General features: G+C 44.5%; 1 protein-coding gene across 2 annotated transcripts in view; it reads left to right on the top strand.

The window, feature by feature from the left end:
• The window catches only part of hydin (HYDIN axonemal central pair apparatus protein), a 113,732-nt gene that overhangs the window by 13,969 nt on the left and 79,491 nt on the right, over positions 1-20,272 (top strand). For both annotated transcript variants that reach the window (XM_070546530.1, XM_070546531.1), the window contains exons 10-23: positions 217-418; positions 648-804; positions 1,764-1,863; positions 3,329-3,447; positions 3,658-3,881; positions 4,031-4,098; positions 4,199-4,440; positions 11,366-11,466; positions 15,150-15,285; positions 15,480-15,644; positions 15,748-15,900; positions 16,188-16,426; positions 16,516-16,810; positions 16,923-17,066. In XM_070546530.1, the coding sequence (XP_070402631.1) occupies positions 217-418; positions 648-804; positions 1,764-1,863; positions 3,329-3,447; positions 3,658-3,881; positions 4,031-4,098; positions 4,199-4,440; positions 11,366-11,466; positions 15,150-15,285; positions 15,480-15,644; positions 15,748-15,900; positions 16,188-16,426; positions 16,516-16,810; positions 16,923-17,066 (2,345 nt within the window). The remainder of the gene's footprint in view (positions 1-216; positions 419-647; positions 805-1,763; positions 1,864-3,328; positions 3,448-3,657; positions 3,882-4,030; positions 4,099-4,198; positions 4,441-11,365; positions 11,467-15,149; positions 15,286-15,479; positions 15,645-15,747; positions 15,901-16,187; positions 16,427-16,515; positions 16,811-16,922; positions 17,067-20,272) is intronic.

Genomic DNA, 20,272 nt, shown 5'->3' on the forward strand with positions numbered 1-20,272 from the left:
TGCTGCAGTAAATGTACAAAAGCTCTGCCTCAAGAATTATGAATAACATCTTAACAGTAGCGTATGCCGACTCGAGTTATTTGATTTGTGTTGTAACTTGTAAAAGTCTCTTTTTCTGTCTCATAAGTTCATGTTTAAAAGACACCTCCGACCTGCTGGCCCGGCCCATAAACAAATGCTAATTATTTACACAGATTCTTCACATCTTCTGTTCAGGTGAAGATGTTTACATCAGCTTGTCAGGGACTTGTGTGGAGCTTGACCTTCGTTTTGAGTCGGACATTGTAGAGCTGAAGAAGACTTATATCGGCCTGGCTAACACTCACACAGCGTGTCTCGTCAATAAGAACCACTTTCCTCTTCGGTTTCGTTGGACAGTTTGGCCCAGCCAGCAAGATGAAGATCTGGGCTCATTCAGGTTTGAATTACAGATGTCAGGAATGCAGAACAACCGTCTTTCTCTCTTTCAGATAAGATTCTTGCATTTCCTTCTTTTTTTAATGAAGCAGAGCATTTGTTGGCAGAACTATCTCAGGCGTTCATTGCATTTCTGACCGTGCCTTCTCCTCCTCAGTGCTTTTTTTCTTTGTCCTGATGATTCACACAATGTTTTACTTTTCACCTTCTCTCTCTGCTGTCCTCTCTAGGGAGAGCTCAATACTGCAGCGAGGGGACAAGGAGGAGGAGGCACCTCTTCCATATGAGTCCAACCCCACAGCGATCCATCACCTCCCGTTGCTGTCCAGATCCCTGCAGGACCACTTCCCAATCCTCTCTCTCGGTTGCATGAGCCTGGAGCCAATGGTGTGTTGGTGTCCTGACAAACTAATTGTTTTCACCTTAGCTCAAAGTTTTCCTTTCTTTTTTGTCCATTTAATATCTCTGCTTATTTAATCTTTAGTTATGTCAAGAACCAGAATCAGCAGAACGTCCAAAAGGAAAAGGTGCTTGCTTTATGAACAGACAGTATCTTACCTGCAGTAGAGAGTGATCTCAATTGGAAGATTCGGGCAGAAATTCACTCGGGATGTTTGGCTAAAGGTCACACCTCACATGAACATGGGGTTTCAGCATAAAATAACTATTTATCACTGAATGTGGACACTAGCTGGAACAGGAGACGGTTTGTACTTTAGTTGTCCAAAAGTATCTTTTTAATAACATAAGCAATGATTGGATAACACTAAATCAAAGGAGAAAAGTGTTAATTTTTAGCATTTGCACAAACTGCTATTTGCTTCACTCATCTTATTTTAGTTGTAGTCTTGGATTTTCTCTTTTGAGTAGCTGTTAGCTTGACCCCCGACTGCTGTCTACCACTCATAACTTTGCAAGCATTACTTCAGAATAACCTGAATTTCCCTTTCTAACATGGGGGACATTTAGATATACACCCCATACCTCATGTGTTGTCATCAATGCTGCATAGTGACAGAACTCTTAGTAACATAATAAAAGATGAAACCTAGTTCCACTCTGGTGCCAGGAGGCCACAGAGTGTGTCCTCTCTGCTGGGGGACCCTCAGGTAGTCTGACCCTTTCTGGCATCACCACCCCTCCCTTCTCCGCCAGCATCCTCTCTGCTCCACTTAGGCAGGAGACTGGAGAAATTTTAAAGTTTTGGAAAGGTCAAACACTCTGTAGACTAGACACAAGACAGCGGCCTACTCATGTACACCTCCCCACTCCTTTCTCTGTAGTCATGTTTTTCTCTCCTTTACGCATCTACATTTAACACCATTAAACATCTCGTTTCTCCTCAGGAGGGGGAGATATATCCAAAAACCACAGCACAGTTCCACATTGTGTTCAAGCCCAAGGAGGCCAGACTTTACCAACACACCATCTACTGTGACATCACTGGTGAGTTTTGTTTAGGATTTTCCTTGAGTCATTTTAACTATTTATGCCTTTATTTGTTATTCATCTATTAATCCAATTTCCCTTTGGCAGATCTTACCCCTCACACACCTGCTCATTTTTCTGTCAATCGATTATTTTAGACTTTTCCTTACTTTAGTTTATTCTGGCAAACACTCAAATGACTTCCATTTTCAAACCCCATCGGCATAATTTCTTTGGACTCTTTCAGTTTTTAAGGCTAACACTGGATCCAGTGTAAAACTTTGTCAGCCTTAGTTTGGGTCCACATCCCATCACTTCATAACACTAAAACCAGGAGCAAAACTACCCCAGATACTGAACTTTTGTTTTTATGACTTTCTCGTTTCTTTCTGTATTGAACATGTAACTCAATAGACAAATTAAAGTATTCAAAGAGTATTCTTACATATACATATGTATATATATATGTGTGTGTGTGTGTAGAACATGTTCAATAGGAATGGAAAGAAGCTCTGGTAGCTTATATAATCCCCACCCCCATCAAATTTCAAGGAAGATAAAACAAAAAAAATATTTTCCTACACTGAGTGTCATAGCCATTTTCTTATGTTTTATCCTCAATCACACAAACAAAATTTACATTTTTTATGCCCCCCCCCCCTCCAATATTCACAGCTCCCAGTTCACCAACAATAGACAATTACAATAAAATGCAACACCCTTACAACTTTTCCTTATGTTTTTACTTTCCCCATCTCTTTGGTTTTCTTATGAAGTATTCTCTCTCCCTCCTGAGAGTTTCTTTGGACAAACACTAAACACATCTTAGTTTGGGAAAGTATGTTTCCTTATAAGCAGCTCCTCGTGTTTGGTTCAGTTTTACTCTCCTTTTGAAAGTTTGAAATCCTCAAAGTCCTTTGAGCACAAATAGACAAAATTCATTTGAAAAATACTAATCTGACGGGTGGACTCATCCATATTAAGAATTCTTAAGAACAAATCAATTTTATTCACACGTCGCCAATCTTTTAGCAAAGGGTTTAAAGTCAACAATTCAGGCTGATCATTCAGTTGAAGGCAGATAGTTACCTCATCATAAAGGTGGAGAAAGGCCGTTGGCAACTTTGCATGCAGCCTCCAAGTGTGTCTTTTATACTGTAGGTGAGATTTAGTTTCCTTCGAAAGCAGGTGAGAATCTGATCAAGTACTATAACTTTAATCATCTGAGGTGCAGGACCCTGGTTCCTGTTCTGCAAAGCTTGAGATGCTAAGGCTCGAATTTTAACCCTAAAGAGAAAAACAAAAATAAGCTGTTCATAAGAACCCTCACATTTTGTATTTGAACTGTTTGATAAGCAAATGATTTCAACTTGCCTGCAAAATAAACGATCATTTTCTACTTTTCTAGTTTTATTTTCTCAAAGATCCAAAAGATCTTTTGTTTTCTTTTGCGTGTAATTTTCCGTCTTTATCTGTTCATTAGGTCATGAATCCCGGTTACCTCTCATAATTTCGGGCGAAGGCCTGGGACCTAAACTCCAGCTGAACTACAATCTAATGGATATAAAAAATGTATTTATAGGTGACAAAAACCGATACGAGGTAAGAATTAAAGTTAGCTGCTGAGCTGCATTAGTTTGTTTAAATGCTAATATTAGGCTAGTGAGTTCCTTTTTAGGGCACACGCTCTAAATCTGTTTAGATCTCAAATCCTAATACTGTCTGTCTATCTGTGTAATAATAAAGAAATTATTTGATTAACAATAATAATGCTCATATTAGAAATTTATATTTCTCCTTCTTTTTACTTAGGTTCAGATCTCCAACAAAGGGCTGATTGATGCTCCTTTCAGGTTTTCCAGCTCTGACACCACGTTTGGTCATTATTTCTCCATCAGACCCACAGAGGGTGTCGTTCCCCCTGAGGCCCATCAGATTGTGGAAGTGACTTTTAAGAGTCACACATTGGGACCTTTTTCTGAAGACTTACTGCTTACTGTCACAGGACAGCCTCAGCCTCTCACCCTGACCTTCAGGTGAAGCTGAAGATGTTTCTACACAAACTAACACAGATTTTAAAAAATTAAGCAGTGTTTCAAATGAAAGACAATAGTTTTTCCTTTCAGTCACACCCACAGTACCTATTTTACAAATATCTTTTAATCCTGTATCTAATTTTTATCAGGGGTTGTGTCATCTGTCCAACATTCAACTTTGACGTTTGGGACCTAGAGTTTGGAGATGTTGCCTTTGGTGAGACACTAATTTTATTTTATGTTGCTACACCAGTCATCCTTATGAAGATCACTATATCAAACTCTTTTTTCCCCTGTGCTCCTGTGTTTTTCTGTAGGGTTCCCATCTACGCTGACCTGCACCCTCTTCAACACATCCTTTGTGCCTATAAACTTTGTTCTGCGTGTCCTTGGGGACGGATTAGGGTCTCCCAGTGTTAGTGGTTTCAGACAGGTGTCTGATTTATCCTTGAAGAGCTGGCAGGGGCATACAGCTCAAGGCGTTCATGAGCGTCCTGTGGAGTTCACCGTCAGCCCTGCAGCTGGCTCAGTGAGCGCCATGTCTGACATCACCATTAAGGTACAATTAAGGAGCAACATGTAATAAAACACAGCTGTGTTATGGAACTGGTTTTTAACTTTATGAGACATTTTTTCATTTTGTTCAACAATAACACAATAATTCAGCCTAATGTTATACTCCTCAAATGCTATTATTATTATTATTATTATTATTATTGTTATTATTATTATGTTTTATTACTTTTGACAAATCTTGTAAATATAGTGAAATATTCTGTCCTTGAATCTTAAGAGAACTACAAAAAATAAGCATGCCATAGCCAGAAGATTTACATTTATTTCATCAACTGAATGAAAAATAATAATCATAAACTCTGTTGTAGGGAGCCTAATGGGCTCGACACACGGGAGGCGACATCACCTCTCCTCCTCCATTCATTTTCAATGAGACATGCGCGACAAAGCGATAATCGCGGGTCTCCCCCCTACTTAGCGAAACGCGAAAAAAGTGCGTGTGAAATTTTGCACTCGTGCACGTGTTGCTCACAGGCGACCCAGTGACGCGATCCCAGAAAGTTGAAATATTTTCAACTTTTCATCGCTGTCGCTGGGACGAGGACCAATCAACGGAGGTTTCATTCACTGACCAATGAGCGGATAGGATGCTCCGAGCTAACATGGAGGCGAAGTTAATATTTGCAGTGACAGATTTCCCAGAACTGTACAATATTTCAACCAAAGAATATAGATATTCACAAAAAGGCAGCAGCTTGGGAAATTGTTGGTGACTATTATTAGTATATGCTGGTGCCTTGCTTGTGTGACAGTGTGAGCGTCCTGTCACAATGTCCCGATTGATCATGCGCCCTGGCTACTTGGTCAAGGGGATGTCCCTTTGGCTGACTGGTTAGAGCGTATGACTCTCACCCGGGAGTCTGGGGATCGAATCCCGCCCGGGCCCTTGTTTATTCACCTTGCCACACTTGCACAAGCCTGCTGCCAGGCTGGAAGCAGACACCAGCCTCCACAACCATGGTCCCGTTCACCTTCTCCGCCGCAGCCGGCACCTCTTTGCCCTGCGCCTTCTGCACCAGAGCCGCATAACTAGCAGCACCTTTTGAAACATCATATCTAACGCTTTTTTAACTCTGAACCACTTAAATAACCTTAATTCCCTCCAACCTGACACAGCCAATCAAAACAACGAAAGACTCAATTTCGCCATGGAACAGAACGCGTTGACGGCTTTGCTGCTGGTCGCTGCCACGGGTCGCCTCCCGTGTGTCAGGTAATAAAAGCGACAGCGACGAATTTCGCTGATCGCAGTCGTTTGTTGCCTGCCGTGTGTCGAGCCCATAAGTCACGCCCATCCACTTCAGGACCATGGGTCCCCCGGAAGATAAAAAAAAAAAATGAATGCAAGTCTATTTTCTAATGCTGCATGTTTTGTGCCATGGATTTCACATATTTATTTATTTATTTAACATGTTTTTCAGGAGGATAAACTGCTTGAGATGTAACATCTTGTTTTTGAGCAGGTCCTCCTTCAACACAAGCAATAAATAATAAGATGGCAGAGTTAATTGATTACAATAGACTTGAAATAAAAAGTAATATAACAATAACAAATAAAAAATAACATTAAAAAAATAAATGCTGTTCCACAGAAGCATTGTTATAAAAATGTATAAATAATAAAAGTGCTGTGAGTCACTCCAAGCAAAATAAGGGCATTACGCTAACATCATATATAAATGTGAAGTAAACTTACATCCAGATTAAGTGACAATAATTAACAGCGTTGCAGCAAACAAATACACAGATTCATCATTACACAGTTGAAGCAAAGCAGTCACAAACTGGCTTCACATAAACATAAACAGTGTGACTAAATTGACCAAGTGATGAAATGGACCTTAATTCAGTGGGTAACATGTTCCATTCCTGAGGAGCTTTAATGCGAAAGTTGAATCTCCCCACCTCCTTTTTAAACAGAGAAACAACAAATGATGGATGATCAGTTAGATGGATGGAATACAAAGAATCAATTGGAACCAACTAAACTTTCAGATAAGATGGAAAATCAAAATAAATACATTAAAAATTAAATATCATCCAATGAAATTGACTTCTAAGGACAGCCAAGCAAGAAGTTCATACATACAACACTGATGAGTTTTGAAAAGACACCGTAAAGCAAAATGACATAAGCTATTGTAGACAACATCAAGGGACCACAGCCAGGCTAGCAACCATAGAATTCTGATACAATATATCTTCATAATCAATAATCGACAGCAGAAGCTGAGTGACAATCCGCTTAAGTACTATTGGTTCTAAACTGTTTATTGAATTATATAGGATTCTTAACCCTTCTACTGTCTTATCAGGTGACCCCAGCCAGGAAAGTTGACCATTGAGCAGGGTTGATGGTTTATCCATTAAGGTCCACATGGCAGGGGGTGAGGAGTGAGCACAACCTCACCCCTGCCACGTGGACCTCAAGAGATACACCATCAATCCTGCTCAATGGTCAACTTTCCTAGCGGAGTCACCCAATAAGACAGTGGAAGGGTTAAGCACTGTGTGACCTTATGGCATGTCATGTGAATATGATATTTAAAACACAGTTCTGGCTCCAGCCAAATACCTAAATATTTTAATTTAACAGAACAATGTACTGAAGTGAAATCCAAAAATCGCAGATTACGAGTCCCATCAATACCAGAGTAAACACTGCTTCTGTGGAACAGCATGGAATAAGTTTTTGATTTATTTGCAAGAAGTTTGTTCTGAGCTAGCCAGAGCTACTGGCATTTTGTACCTTTGACAAAATTACGTTAAAGAGCATCATGTATCTCATATTTACTTGGCTTAGAACAGTATAAGACTGTGTCATCTGCGTACAACTGAACAGAATAGGAGCTACAACACCTTGGTAAATCATTAATGAAAATTGAAAATAATAATGATCCAAGTGAAGAACCTTGGGGAACACCTCTAATGTCTCCTCACGTGTTGGACTCAGAACCATCAAAAGAAATGAATTGAGAGTGATAATGAAGATAAGAATTAAACCACAATAGAGACAGCCTTGATAGACCAATGGCATATCATTTATCTAAAAGTAGATAATGGTCGACATGATCAAAGGCTTTTGTTAAGTCAAGAAAAATAGCGCCATCAATTAAATCATTATCAAAACCAGAGTAGATGTCATTAGTGAGTTTAAACAAAGCAGTTGTTGTAGAAAAGATTTTTCTAAATCCCGATTGGTACTGAGATAATAAATTGTTGTCCTCTAGATAATTAGTTGGTTAATAACCATTTTTTCAAATGTTTTAACAACTATGTTAATTATTGCAAAAGGCCTGTAATTATTAAGTTCTGATGTATCACGTCCTTTATGCAGTGGTATTATCTTAGTGCATTGCCTAGCCTTAGGAACAGAACATGAGTTGATGGAATGATTAAAAAGAATTGATAATGGAAAAGCGAGAATATCAGCAGCCATTCTAGCAAATCAACCCTCTATACCATCTGGACCAGCAGTATTCCCTCTAGAGCAGTGGTTCCCAAACTTATTTAGCCGCGCACCCCCTTCTATGTCCCGACCATGTTGACACCCCCCCCCCCCACACACACACACACATCAGGGCATGGCTATATATATATATATATATATATATATATATATATATATATATATATATATCAGACGTCAAGCTAAACAGACAGGGTTAAAAAATATGATCGACCTTTTTCCCCATCACTTTCATTTTTTAAATAGTAATTAATAAGCTTTCGATTCCATTACAATTTCCTTTGATTTAATTTTAAATAAATATTTAGAGTGCCCAGGTAGCACATAAAAAATGCAATTTAACGTTTTTCTTAAAGTAGGAACGTTTAACCTGTGCGGCCAGAGCGCTCTCCTTCCTTCTGCTCTGCGTAAACCTGAGCTGGCCACCAACTTGTGTGTAATCAAATGTCTATAGGGGAAAAGGAAAAAGCTGTAGCCATGAGGTTCACTTTTGCCTCAGACCGACTTATTGCTGTTTTATGGTGTGGCTGAATCTGCGATCCGCTGACATGCGGACTGGAATAACAAATGCTGCAGTAACATGAGTTCAGGATCGGAGTCACTGGCTGGAGCAGACCCGACTTTAATACGTCATCCCAAAATAGAAGCTAATATCTTAATCTGACCTGGAATGAAAAATGTTATAAAACCTCTTAAAAGTTTTTATCACAGAGGAGGCAGAGCTCATTTCTGTCTTCAGTCTGACGGCGCGCCGCAGTTTGCGCAGCGTGCGCGCTTATTGAATCTGTGTGTGTGTGTCTGACCTCTGACAGACTTACTCTGAACTTCAGATCTTCAGCGTGTGTGAGGTTTACAATGTCAGAACACCTGCATGAGACAGGGTGTTAATTACAATCTGCCAGAATGACTCACCACCTTCAAACTTCTCCAACACCGTTAAAAATGATAAAATACGGAACATATCGGCGTGCGCAGGCCAGAGTGCTGAAGCTCGGCGCATTGTTATTATGAAGTTAGGGCACATGTGGAGGACACACACACACACACACACACACACACACACAAGCAAAATATACTTGTTTTCAATTAATTTTATTGGGCCCACTTACTTTTTCTTAGGCCCACCCACAAATGAGTTTCTGGCTACGCTAATGGTGACATATGACAGACTTCTCTGAGCTCTGCAGCCATTACACTTTTCACCTCGCGCACCCCCTAGCGGCAGCTCGCGCACCCCCGGGGGTGCGCGCACCACACTTTGGGAATCCCTGCTCTAGAGAGAACCTGTATAACTTCAAACACTTTGTCTGGATGAATTTCAGAAAAGGAAAATCAACTAGAGCAACATTGAGGCATGGTGTAAGAACCCATAGGGACTGCAGAGGCAAAGTGCCTCGTGCTTTTTATGTTCTTCTTCTTCAAGGAGAGGAGAAAAAGCAAAGTGCTTACTGAATGCTTCAGCAGTTTCAGACGGGTCATTAGTAAGACTACCATTAACATTCATGTGAAATTTTAGCCTTAGTTTTCCCCCTCAAGTTATTAACTTTATTCCAGAAGTGTTTAGGATTATTAGCCTTACATAAGCAATTCTTATAAAAAAACAACAACTTTAGCATTCCTAGTTTGGGTGGTACAGAAATTTCTTAATTTTCTATAATCCGTCCAATGTTCAGGAAGATTACTGAGTTGGTGGTGGTCAGAAGGGCCGACAGCGCCAAATGATAGCCTCGCCTCTGTCAGACCGCCCCAGGGCGGCTGTGGCTACGTAGTAGCTTACCATCAGTGGCAGTGTGTCAATTGGGCCATTCCCATCTGTACCGGGTCGGCCCAGGCCGGGTAGCCCCAGTCGGCCCCAGCCTGGCCCGGTTGATTCCACACATCCTTGCCTTAAGCCCATTTGGGCTGATTCTACCCACCAATCAGAGGCTTGCTCTAATGGAAGGTGTGAATTTGCTGTCAGCAGTAGGTGTGTTGGCCCTGGTCGGCCTGAAGCAGACCCCCTCGAGAAGAGGGCTGAGAATGAGCCTTGGTTGGCCCGGAAAAATACCAGGCCACCCAGATATGTAAACAACCTACGCTACCCGGCCCGGGCCAACCCGGTACAGATGGGAATGGCCCAAATGTAAGCGTTCACGCAAGCATCTAATATAAAAATGCATCACATAATAATGTGCTTATTTCCATAGAAATACATTATAGTAAAGATGGCTTCGAAGTGCAGTGGTTTGACTGTGGGAACACTGACTTGAGAAGTCAGACTGAGACATAGGTGGCAACCCCGCCACCCCTAGTCCCTCTATCCATACGAAATAAAGCAAAGTTATCAAACCATATATCTTTGTCAGAAATGTTTTCATTCAACCATGTTTCTATGATGTCCGTGAATATTAAAGACACATTCTGATACCAAGAAAGCGCTTATTTTCAAACAGGGGTAAAAATTATTTTAGGTTTTGTGCAGAAACAAGTCCAGGACTACAAATGCGCTTCACGAAAGTGGCATCATCGAAGCAGACACAGAGAGAAACTGAGGGAAATTGGCTGTAAGTTTAGCGAACATCAAATCCTTCCTTCAGGAGATAAAAAAACCACCATAAATCTGGCCATGTGGTAAGTAGCAGCTATGCTGGGGAGAAGAGATTCTGTGGTGACGTTGTATATATTTTACATGCCAATGTCTAATTTGTTGTCGTGTTAATTACAAACTTTTACAAGCTGATAAATCACAAAGTATGTGACTGACATGATTGAAATGCCCATCATTAGTTTTCATTTAAATTGCAGTACAACACATGTGCGATCCAGGACATAAGACAAAGCGGATTAGAAAGTAGCTCTTTTAGCCCCATTGACTTCATTCATTCTTTCGTTCTTCCGGGGACCCATGAGCTGACCGGAAAGGGAGGAGATTTAGGTTCCCTATACGGAAGAGGATAAGGGCCGTTGAAAAGAAAGAAAAGAAAAGAAAGAGAATTCAGTCTTTTTTCTCAGAATTCTGACTTTAATAAATCTGAGGAAAAAGTCAGTATTCTCTTTCTTCTCAATTTTTTTTTCAGTTGCCCTAATCTCGTCAGTAGACTTGAGTATAACGATATAAACCTAAAATCAGTTTAAACGTCTGCATTTGGTAAGAACAAATGTACTCTATAAATAAAGCTGCCTTTCCTTGCCTCATTAACGGAATTATCTCTTCCTCTAATTCAAAGAGACTGGTGGTCAAGAAGAAATGAAGAGAGACTGCAAAAGTTGCTTACCAATGAGTCAGTTTTCCAGTTTTTAGCCAAAACAGATATAATTCCATATTTATACTCCAACGTCTAACGTAGATTATATAAAACACTCCATCCTCTTCTAACAAACCCATTGAACAACAATTATATCCAAGTAAACTGAGTAACTATAGTTACTTTACTGAATCTTTACTCTTTGTGACCAACAGGTGACTCTGTGCTCCAACACAGTTAAGACTTACTGGGTGGCAATGGTAGTGGATGTGGAAGGTGTCGGAGAGCATATAAGGACTCTGCCCATTAATGCCAGGTTGGACACACACACACACGCACACACGCACACACACACACACACACACACACACACACACACACACACACACACACACACACACACACACACACACACACACACACACACACACACACACACACACCAATCAGAAGTAGCAAGTCAGCATATTTTCTTTAAACTATGTAGAAGATAAACCTAACAATTAGTCCCTGCTAGACAAATATTGATTTCCAATTCAACAAAGCAAAACCAATCTAAAAAAAAAACAACAAAATGAAACAAACAGCTAGATATGTAATTATTTTTTTTAAATAATTTTTCTATCATCATAAGGAGTCTTTAGGTTGCACTTTGTCTGATGATCAGTCACCTTTGGGCGACCCTACCAGCTGTTTTCTTGTTTATGATTTCCTGCAGACATTCTCCAATTAGCTACTGATTAATTATTCTCTAATGTCTGCCTTTGATCCCATTTATCACGTTTTCATTAATCTCATATCCAGTGTTGGGAAAGTTACTTTAAAAAAGTAATTAGTTATAGTTACTAATTACTTTGTCAAAAAAGTAACTCAGTTACTAACTGAGTTACGAGATTATAAAAGTAACTAATTACCAAGAAAAATAACTACTTAGTTACTTTTGTCATTAAAGAATGCAATAAAAATGGGTTAATTGAATTTACTTAATTTACTATAAAATGACTACAATAGTGAAATATAAATAACTAATGACTGGAACATAATAAAATGTATGACCTAATGTTTTTTATAAACCTGAATAATTTAAATAAATAAGCACTTAACAGGAGGATCTACTAACAGGAACATTACACTTATCTAGACTATTAAAAGGTCACTGTGTGATATTTAACAAGACCCCAATCAGCTAAAATTTAAAATTGCAAATAGAAACACCTGTGAAGGTTCTTGAGCCTTTAAATGATCTCCCAGTCTAGTTAAATTACAGAAATGAATGTAATTTTGCACAGTATTTTAATTTTTTCAGTTTTGCATAATTGTGTGTTTTTAGTAGCATTTCTGTTGCTGGTAATCTAGTAATGGTTAAATAAATAAATGAATAAAATCCTTTAAAATGACACTAGAAGAGGCAAAAGCCTGATGGAGGACTCACATTTACTAACTTGGGTCAGACCCAACCACAGAAGAGCTGAAGCTGGGTGGTAAACACACACAGGTAGTTCTAATAACTTCTGAGCTCCATGACGTCTGAGACTGATGCATCAGTGTTACAGCGGGACTAAAGACATGATCAGAAACAGGTTACAGCTGGATGATCTAGGAAGGTAGAAGATCAGGACGTCTGAGCGGTGAACAGGTGAGCGGACCTTCGGGACGTCCCGCTGTCACGCTAAGAAGGGCACGGCTGCAGATCCACGCCTGCAGCCGTAGACTATTCATCACGTCTTCCTCGTTCTTCACGGGTCATGATGCACTTGGATGAAAACATCTGCCTCTTTAGGTCCTGATCAGCTGATGACAGCTTCAACACACCGCGCTGCTTAACGCACGCTTTTTCTTATAAATAACAGAAACGACGTTTTGTTAAAAGAAGATGGTAATTAATTAGTTTGCTCATTACTGAAAGAAATATTTTTTTAGTAACGCGGTTATTTTAAACGACATTATTCCCATCACTGCTCTGTTGTGTCTACAGCAGGCAGTGACTGAGACAGTGACGGTCTCCGCCCACCCGGCCAATCATCATCGTGTTTGTAAGTGCGTTACCGACACCTCTCTCTCCCTGGCTGCAGCTGAAGTGTGGCGGTCAGAAAGCCTCACAATGTTGCTCAACGTTCGACAAGCACATAGTAACGCACAACCTTCCGTCCCCAGTAACGGTAACGGCGTTGCAACAGTGGGAAAAGTAATTAATTAGATTATTCCGTTACCCCAAAAAAAAGAACGCCGTTAGTAACGCCGTTATTTTAAACAGCGTTATTCCCATCACTGCTCATATCCTACCTCATAAGTCAGAGCTGCACCCCCTCTCAGAACACACACAGCCAGAGGAGAAAAACGGGGCTGCATGGTGGAGAAGATGTAGGAAATTTAGCTTCACAGCGAGGTCTCCAGGTCAATACCAGTGTGACCTTTCCATGTGAAGTTAGCATGTTCTCCCTCGTGTATGCGTGGGTTTACTCCGGGTGCTCCGGTCCCCCCCCCCTCCCACACACACACACGTCTCTGGCTGTGAGTGAGTGAGTGAGTGAGTGAGTGAGTGCACACATCCCATCCGCTGAATCACCACCTTGCCTGGGTTTGCGTACCTCTATGATCCTGAAGGCTGGTGTGTCGGGGTGTCTGCTCCAGGGGGGTCTACCCTGGCAGTTTCCTCAGGTGAGAGGTCAGACTAAGAGTGAGTCAAAGACTTATTTTATAGAAAGCCAGAAAAGATGCTTTGGCTACACATTACACCCACCTGGAGTCATGATGCTCTCCACCCAGCTGAAGGTCTCCATGTTGAAGTCGCTGGTGGCCACTGAGACAATCCTCATGGTGAACAAGGAGGTCACCTCTCTGCAGCTCCAAGCAGCAGAAAAATGAGTCTGACTGTTGTTTCTGCTCCAGACAGCTGTTCAGAGTACTTGACCTTCTGAGTTTCTGGATTTTGTTTTTGTGAAGTGATTGAAAAATAAAATAAAGAGAAGCTGAGGGAGAAGCTGTTACAGCTACTCATGTTTGTGCTCATGAGTTTAAATTATAACTGTAATAATAAATATCAGCCTGTTTTTCTGCAGTGGATTGTCCCACACAGCTAAAAAGGCTTCGGTGTGTTTTGTACATTTGAGAGTATTAATTTTAGTTTTCATTCTCAGATGTTGTTCAGCTCTTTCCCAAAACTCTGTTCACACTCAGTCTCTTCTGATGTTTAAATATGGTTCACTTACTCTAAAAATGACTATTCTCCTTTTCATAAAATCAAACTTTGAATCACTTAAAACCAGCGACTTATTTATTAAGTGTTAATATGTATATTAATTGTTCTTACTGTATGTATCATGAGAAGTCTTGAGTTGTGATGGACAAATTAAGCTTCAGCTTCAATCCACACACACACACACACACACACACACACACACACACACACACACACACACACACACACACACACACACACACACACACACACACACACACACACACACACACGTGCAAACACACACACACACACACACACACATGCGCAAACACACACACACACACACGCACGTGCACGCGCGGACACACACACACACACAGGCTCAAATTAACACTAATATAAATATTGCTTTATGAACGCTTCTGTGTAGAGATTTGGGGACAAATTACAAGGTACATTAAATTCCCTTCTAACTCAGAACATGTATTTAGGATCATTCACAGAATGAGTCATGGAGATCATACCAGGTCATTATTTTACAGTTGGATAAATTAAACATCACATATTTTTAAAGATAATCAGCTAAGCAAAATAATAAATGCAAGTGCTACTAGGGAATGCTTCTGTGTTTCTGTGTGTGTGGGGTGAAACTATGGAGCAGTCCTAATGCACAGTTGAAGCAGTGTCTAAATGTTGAGCCGTTCATCAGAAGCTAAAAGAGATGATCATTAGGAAATAAAAGAACAATACTTCACATTTCTCCTCTTCTGTGTTTTCCTTTTGCCAGTCTTTCTGTCTTGTAATTTCTCTTTTATTAGGTGTGTTGTTCCAGAAATTACTGTTGAGCCTCTGGTTCTGGACTTCAAGAGATGTTACCTTGATCGCTCCTACAGACAGAAAGTGAAGCTGACCAACTCCAGTGGTCTGCATGCCTGTTATGGTGTTCTCGAGCAGGTGGGTTCATCTCTCATGAGGACTTAGCATCAGGGGAACAGCAGGGGAACAGCAGACACAATAACAGAGTAGTGCTGACTGACAACTTTTTCCTAAGCGCTTAAGTTTTGGAACCTTTAGCAGCAGTTTTTGGTTCTCCTGTTACTAATATGTATTATGTGCAAGTAAATTTGGTTTGATACAAATGTTTTCAGGAAAGTGAAGAAAGTTCACAGTTGATTTTCAACTTTCCTGAGCCCAGAGGAGTTCTCCCCCCTCACAGCTCCCTGGAGCTTCCTGTGCTCCTGGTGGCGAAGGCTGTAGGCCAGCTCAGTCACGCTTTACACATCTCTGTGTTTGGTAGCCTCCAACAACCTCTGGTCAGTGAACATAAAAGGAAAATTTGACCTTACAGCAGGTTAAAAATTGTGTGTTTTCTACAAAGTCTGTTCTCAAATGTGTCCGTTTCCTTTTTTGTTGCAGGAGGTCATCCTGTCCTGCACTGGGCAGGGACCAGTTGTCCATATTCCCATCCCACAGCTGCGATTTGGCAAAATTCCCGTTCTGTCTGACATCGATAGATCTTTGCAACTGTTTAACCAGTCTCCTATCCCAGCCCACTTCACCACCAGCATGGTACGGAAACCAACTCCACACAGACTCATATTCAAAACCTCTTGTCAGACTGAATCCTCTGTGCTTCTCTTACCTCTTGGTAATGTTGCACTGAAAGTCCAGCCATGGGCTAAGTCTTGAGAGTTGTGCAGCTAAGTCAGATGGACGTACCCCCATAAGGGAGATACTTTAATGCATCATCTTTCCATGATGGAAGAAGCTAGCGGAACACTGGTGTTTCCAGTGGAAGACATGAGGTAGGAACACGTACCCTGATTAAGCTCAGACTGTGTTTCTGGTTTTCACAGGACAACAAAAACTCCTTCTGGCGTGTTGAACCCAGTCATGGAGAAGTACCACCAGAAGGCCAGTTGAAGCTAAAGATTGTGGCTCATCTGAGGGACACTCTGTCCTTCCATGACAAACTGAGAATATCTATACAGGACAGTCAGACACACATTATCAGTGTTTCGGCCACTGGAGGAGGCACCACCATCATCACTGACAGGCCTTTTGGACCCTCCCTTGACCTGGGAACTCACTTCAGGTAGAAATCAGACAAAACTCGGTTATTCTCTGATCTAAAATTTCAAATTGAACTCTGACAGTGTTTCTCAAATTGTTTTATCTTTTAAGCCGTAGTTCCTCCCAGTTCCACTTCAAACTGACCAACCATGGCCAGCGAGTGCACCGGATGTACTGGAAGATTGATGGCATCCTGTCATCTCCCCAAAAGCACAAACGTGGCAGCACGTCCAACACAGGTTTTCTACCCCCTATCAATCCTGCCAGACAAAAAGACACCATCACCCGTGGATCCTTCCTTTCAGCTGGACAAAAGTCAGAGTTAAGCCTCAGCCCATGTCGTATGGAGCTTTTCCCAGGCGACTCATGTGACATGGTGCTCACGACATCTTCAGACGTCCCCAAGGTGACAACTTTTGCTTGGAGGCTTTCAAGAGAGCAGCTCTGAGTTTCATCATGACAGCTGGTCCTATGTATTAGATTAGACATCTAGACTGTTTCTTCCTGCATTTTTCTAGGTCATACACAAGCGTCTGGTATGCCAGGGTTTTATCGGCCATGAGAGCCGTCAGGAAACCATCATGACTGTAGATGTGACCTGCCGCTTTGTGGCTCCATTGCTCAGTTTGTCCACAAAGAAGCTGAATTTCTACATCAAGAAGGTTAGTCAGAAACACACAAACAACACATTTCAGGAAACATAAATCCAACATGGATGTCCAAGAAGCAAAAGAGGATACAATACTTCTATCAGGCACGCTGGTGAGTGGAGCGGAGGTGAGGATCCAAATGCTGGGGAGGAAGCAGGCAGGCAGACAAACTGGAAAATGTAAAAGGGTTTTAATGATAAACGCACGCAGGACATGGAAACAATGAGCCAACAAGAGACACAGAACTGGAGGGGTTTAAATACAAGAGGGCTGGGAGCTTGGGTGATTGGAAAACGAGAGGCAGGTGGGAGCAATTAACATACACATGGCTGAACAGAATGGGGAGACAGGACAGGGTGTGACAGTACCCCCCCCCCCCCCCCCCCCGGCTCCTCAAAGGGCGGATCCCAGATGCCCATTGGAACACAGAGCAGGGCGGGAGGAGGGGGACCCGGAGGGAGGGCCGAGAGGGACTGAGGGACTGATAGAGAGGAGGCAGGGACCAGTAGAGTCCGGGGGTCTGCGTCTGGGGCAGAGGAGGAGGCGACGACGGGCTCTGGGGGACCTGCGTCTGTGGCAGAGGAGGAGGCGACGATGGGCTCTTTGGGACCTGCGTCTGTGGCAGAGGAGGAGGCGACGACGGGCTCTTGGGGGCCTGCATCTGTGGCAGAGGAGGAGACGCCGACGGGCTCTTGGGGGCCCGCGCCTGGTGAGGGCAGGACTGGCAGTGACCGGAGGCAGAGACGCCGGAGGAGATGTCCTTGACTTCTGGGCTGGACGCGGTGGCGATGACCTCTGGGCTATGACCTCTGGGCTGGAGGCAGCGGCGACGACCTCTGGGCCGGAGGCGGCGGTGTCGGACTCTGGGCTGGAGGCGTCGGTGTCGGCCACTTGACTGGAGGCGGCGGTGTCGACCACTTGACTGGAGGCGTCGGCGTCGGCCACTGGGCTGGAGGCGGCGGTGTCGGCCACTTGACTGGAGGCGGCGGCGTCGGCCACTGGACTGGAGGTGACGTCGTCGACCACTGGACTGGAGGCGACGTCGTCGACCACTGGACTGGAGACGGCGTCGACCACTGGACTGGAGACAGCGTCGACCACTGGACTGGAGACAGCGTCAACCACTGGACTGGAGACAGCGTCGACCACTGGACTGGGGACGGCGTCGACCACTGGACTGGAGGAGGAGACGTCGACCACTGGACTGGACTGGAGGGGGAGACGATGGGCTGGAGGGGACGTCGACTTCAGGGCCGGAGGGGACATTGACTTCAGGGCCGGAGGGGACATTGACTTCAGGGCCGGAGGGGACGTTGACTTCAAGGCCGGAGGGGACGTCGTTCTCAGGGCCGGAGGGGACGTCGACCACAGGATCGGAAGGGGCGTCGACCACAGGACCGGAAGGGGCGTCGACCTCTGGAGTGGAAGGGGCGTCGACCTCTGGAGTGGAGGCGTCAACCTCTGGAGTGGAGGCGTCAACCTCTGGAGTGGAGGCGTCAACCTCTGGAGTGGAGGCGGCAACCTCTGGAGTGTAGGCGTCGACTTCTGGACAGGAAGGAGCGTCGACCTTTGGACTGGAAGGAGCGTCGACCTCTGGACGGGAAGGAGCGTCGACCTCTGGACGGGAAGGAGCGTCGACCTCTGGACGGGAAGGAGCGTCGACCTCTGGACGGGAAGGAGCGTCGACCACTGGATGGGAAGGAGCGTCGACCACTGGACGGGAAGGAGCGTCGACCTCTGTCGGCTTCTGGTCCGGAGGCGCCGGCTTCAGGTCCAGAGGCGCTGGCTTCTGGACTGCCGACTTCTGGCCCTGGACAGTCGGCTTCTGGTCCGGAGGTGCCGGCTTCTGGACCGCCGACTTTTGGACCAGTAACGTCGACTTCTGGACCGGAACCTTCAACTTCTGGACCGGAGGTGGAGCCGCTGAAGGAGGGGCCACGACTTCTGGAGTGGAGGCGGAGCCGCTGCAGGTGGGGCCGCCGACTTCTGGAGTGGAGGCGGAGCCGCTGCAGTCGGGACCGCTTCCTTGGCTGGTGCCGCCGGACTTGGCGCTGACCACTGGACAGGCTGGCCTGGGGGCGGAGCGTCCTGGACCACCGCTGGAACTGGCGCTGACTGGACTGGTGGCGCGGGACCTGGCGCTGACTGGACTGGTGGCGCGGGACCTGGTGGAGCCGGTAACTGGAAAAGCGGGGAGGATAGATTGTCCAGCTGGAACTCCTGGAGACTGAGGATCTGACGGAGTCGGACCAGCTCAGCTCGGAGACCGGCGAGCTCTGTTGGATCGGCTGCGAGCTCGGTCCTTTGGCCTGGAGACGAGAGAGCTGCTGACTGGACCGGAGGGGGGGGGGGGGGGGGGGGCACTGGCTTTACAGAAACCTTCCCCTGGAGATATGGGGAGGATAGGGTGTCCAGCTGGAACTCCCGGAGGCTGACGAGCTGACGGATCCGGCCAAGCTCCGCCTGGAGACCGGCGAGCTCTGTCAGCTGGGCTGTAGGCGTGGTTCCTCCTCCTGCAGATGATGAAGGTGCTGGTTGGACCGGAGACGGGACTGCTGGTCTGACTGGGAGCGGGTCCAAGCTGGCGCGCCAGGCAGGGGCAGCGGCGAGCTCGCGGCTCCGTCCTGGGACAAGGGGTGACGGTGGAGCCCGGCATCCTTCCCAACGCCGTGGACCAACTCCGGGGGAGCACACAGCCAGTCTGGTGCCCAAATAGCAGGAGCGGTCCATCTGCACCTACCCGTCCAAGTCTCCATCCGGCTCCGGGAGGGTGGAGAGGATCGCTGAGGCCCGGGCTCGGCGGCGGCGTCTGCGGCGAGGCGATGCCGGAGGAAGAGGAGCTGGCCGGTGGTCCATGCAAGAAACTGGAGCAGGTTCTCCCAAGGGATAACCTCCCCACTGGATCCTTCTGTGGGTTGGCTCATTCTGTCAGGTGCGCTGGTGAGTGGAACGGAGGTGAGGATCCAAATGCTGGGGAGGAAGCAGGCAGGCAGACAAACTGGAAACCTTAAAAGGGTTTTAATGATAAACGCACGTAGGACATGGAAACAATGAGCCAACAAGAGACACAGAACTGGAGGGGTTTAAATACAAGAGGGCTGGGAGCTTGGGTGATTGAAAAACAAGAGGCAGGTGGGAGCAATTAACAGAGACACATGGCTGAACAGAATGGGGAGACAAGACAGGGTGTGACAACTTCAGCTAGGGGATAGTGTCTC

This window comes from Nothobranchius furzeri, chromosome 17 (assembly GCF_043380555.1).
Source record: "Nothobranchius furzeri strain GRZ-AD chromosome 17, NfurGRZ-RIMD1, whole genome shotgun sequence".
Classification (NCBI taxonomy): Eukaryota; Metazoa; Chordata; class Actinopteri; order Cyprinodontiformes; family Nothobranchiidae; genus Nothobranchius; species Nothobranchius furzeri.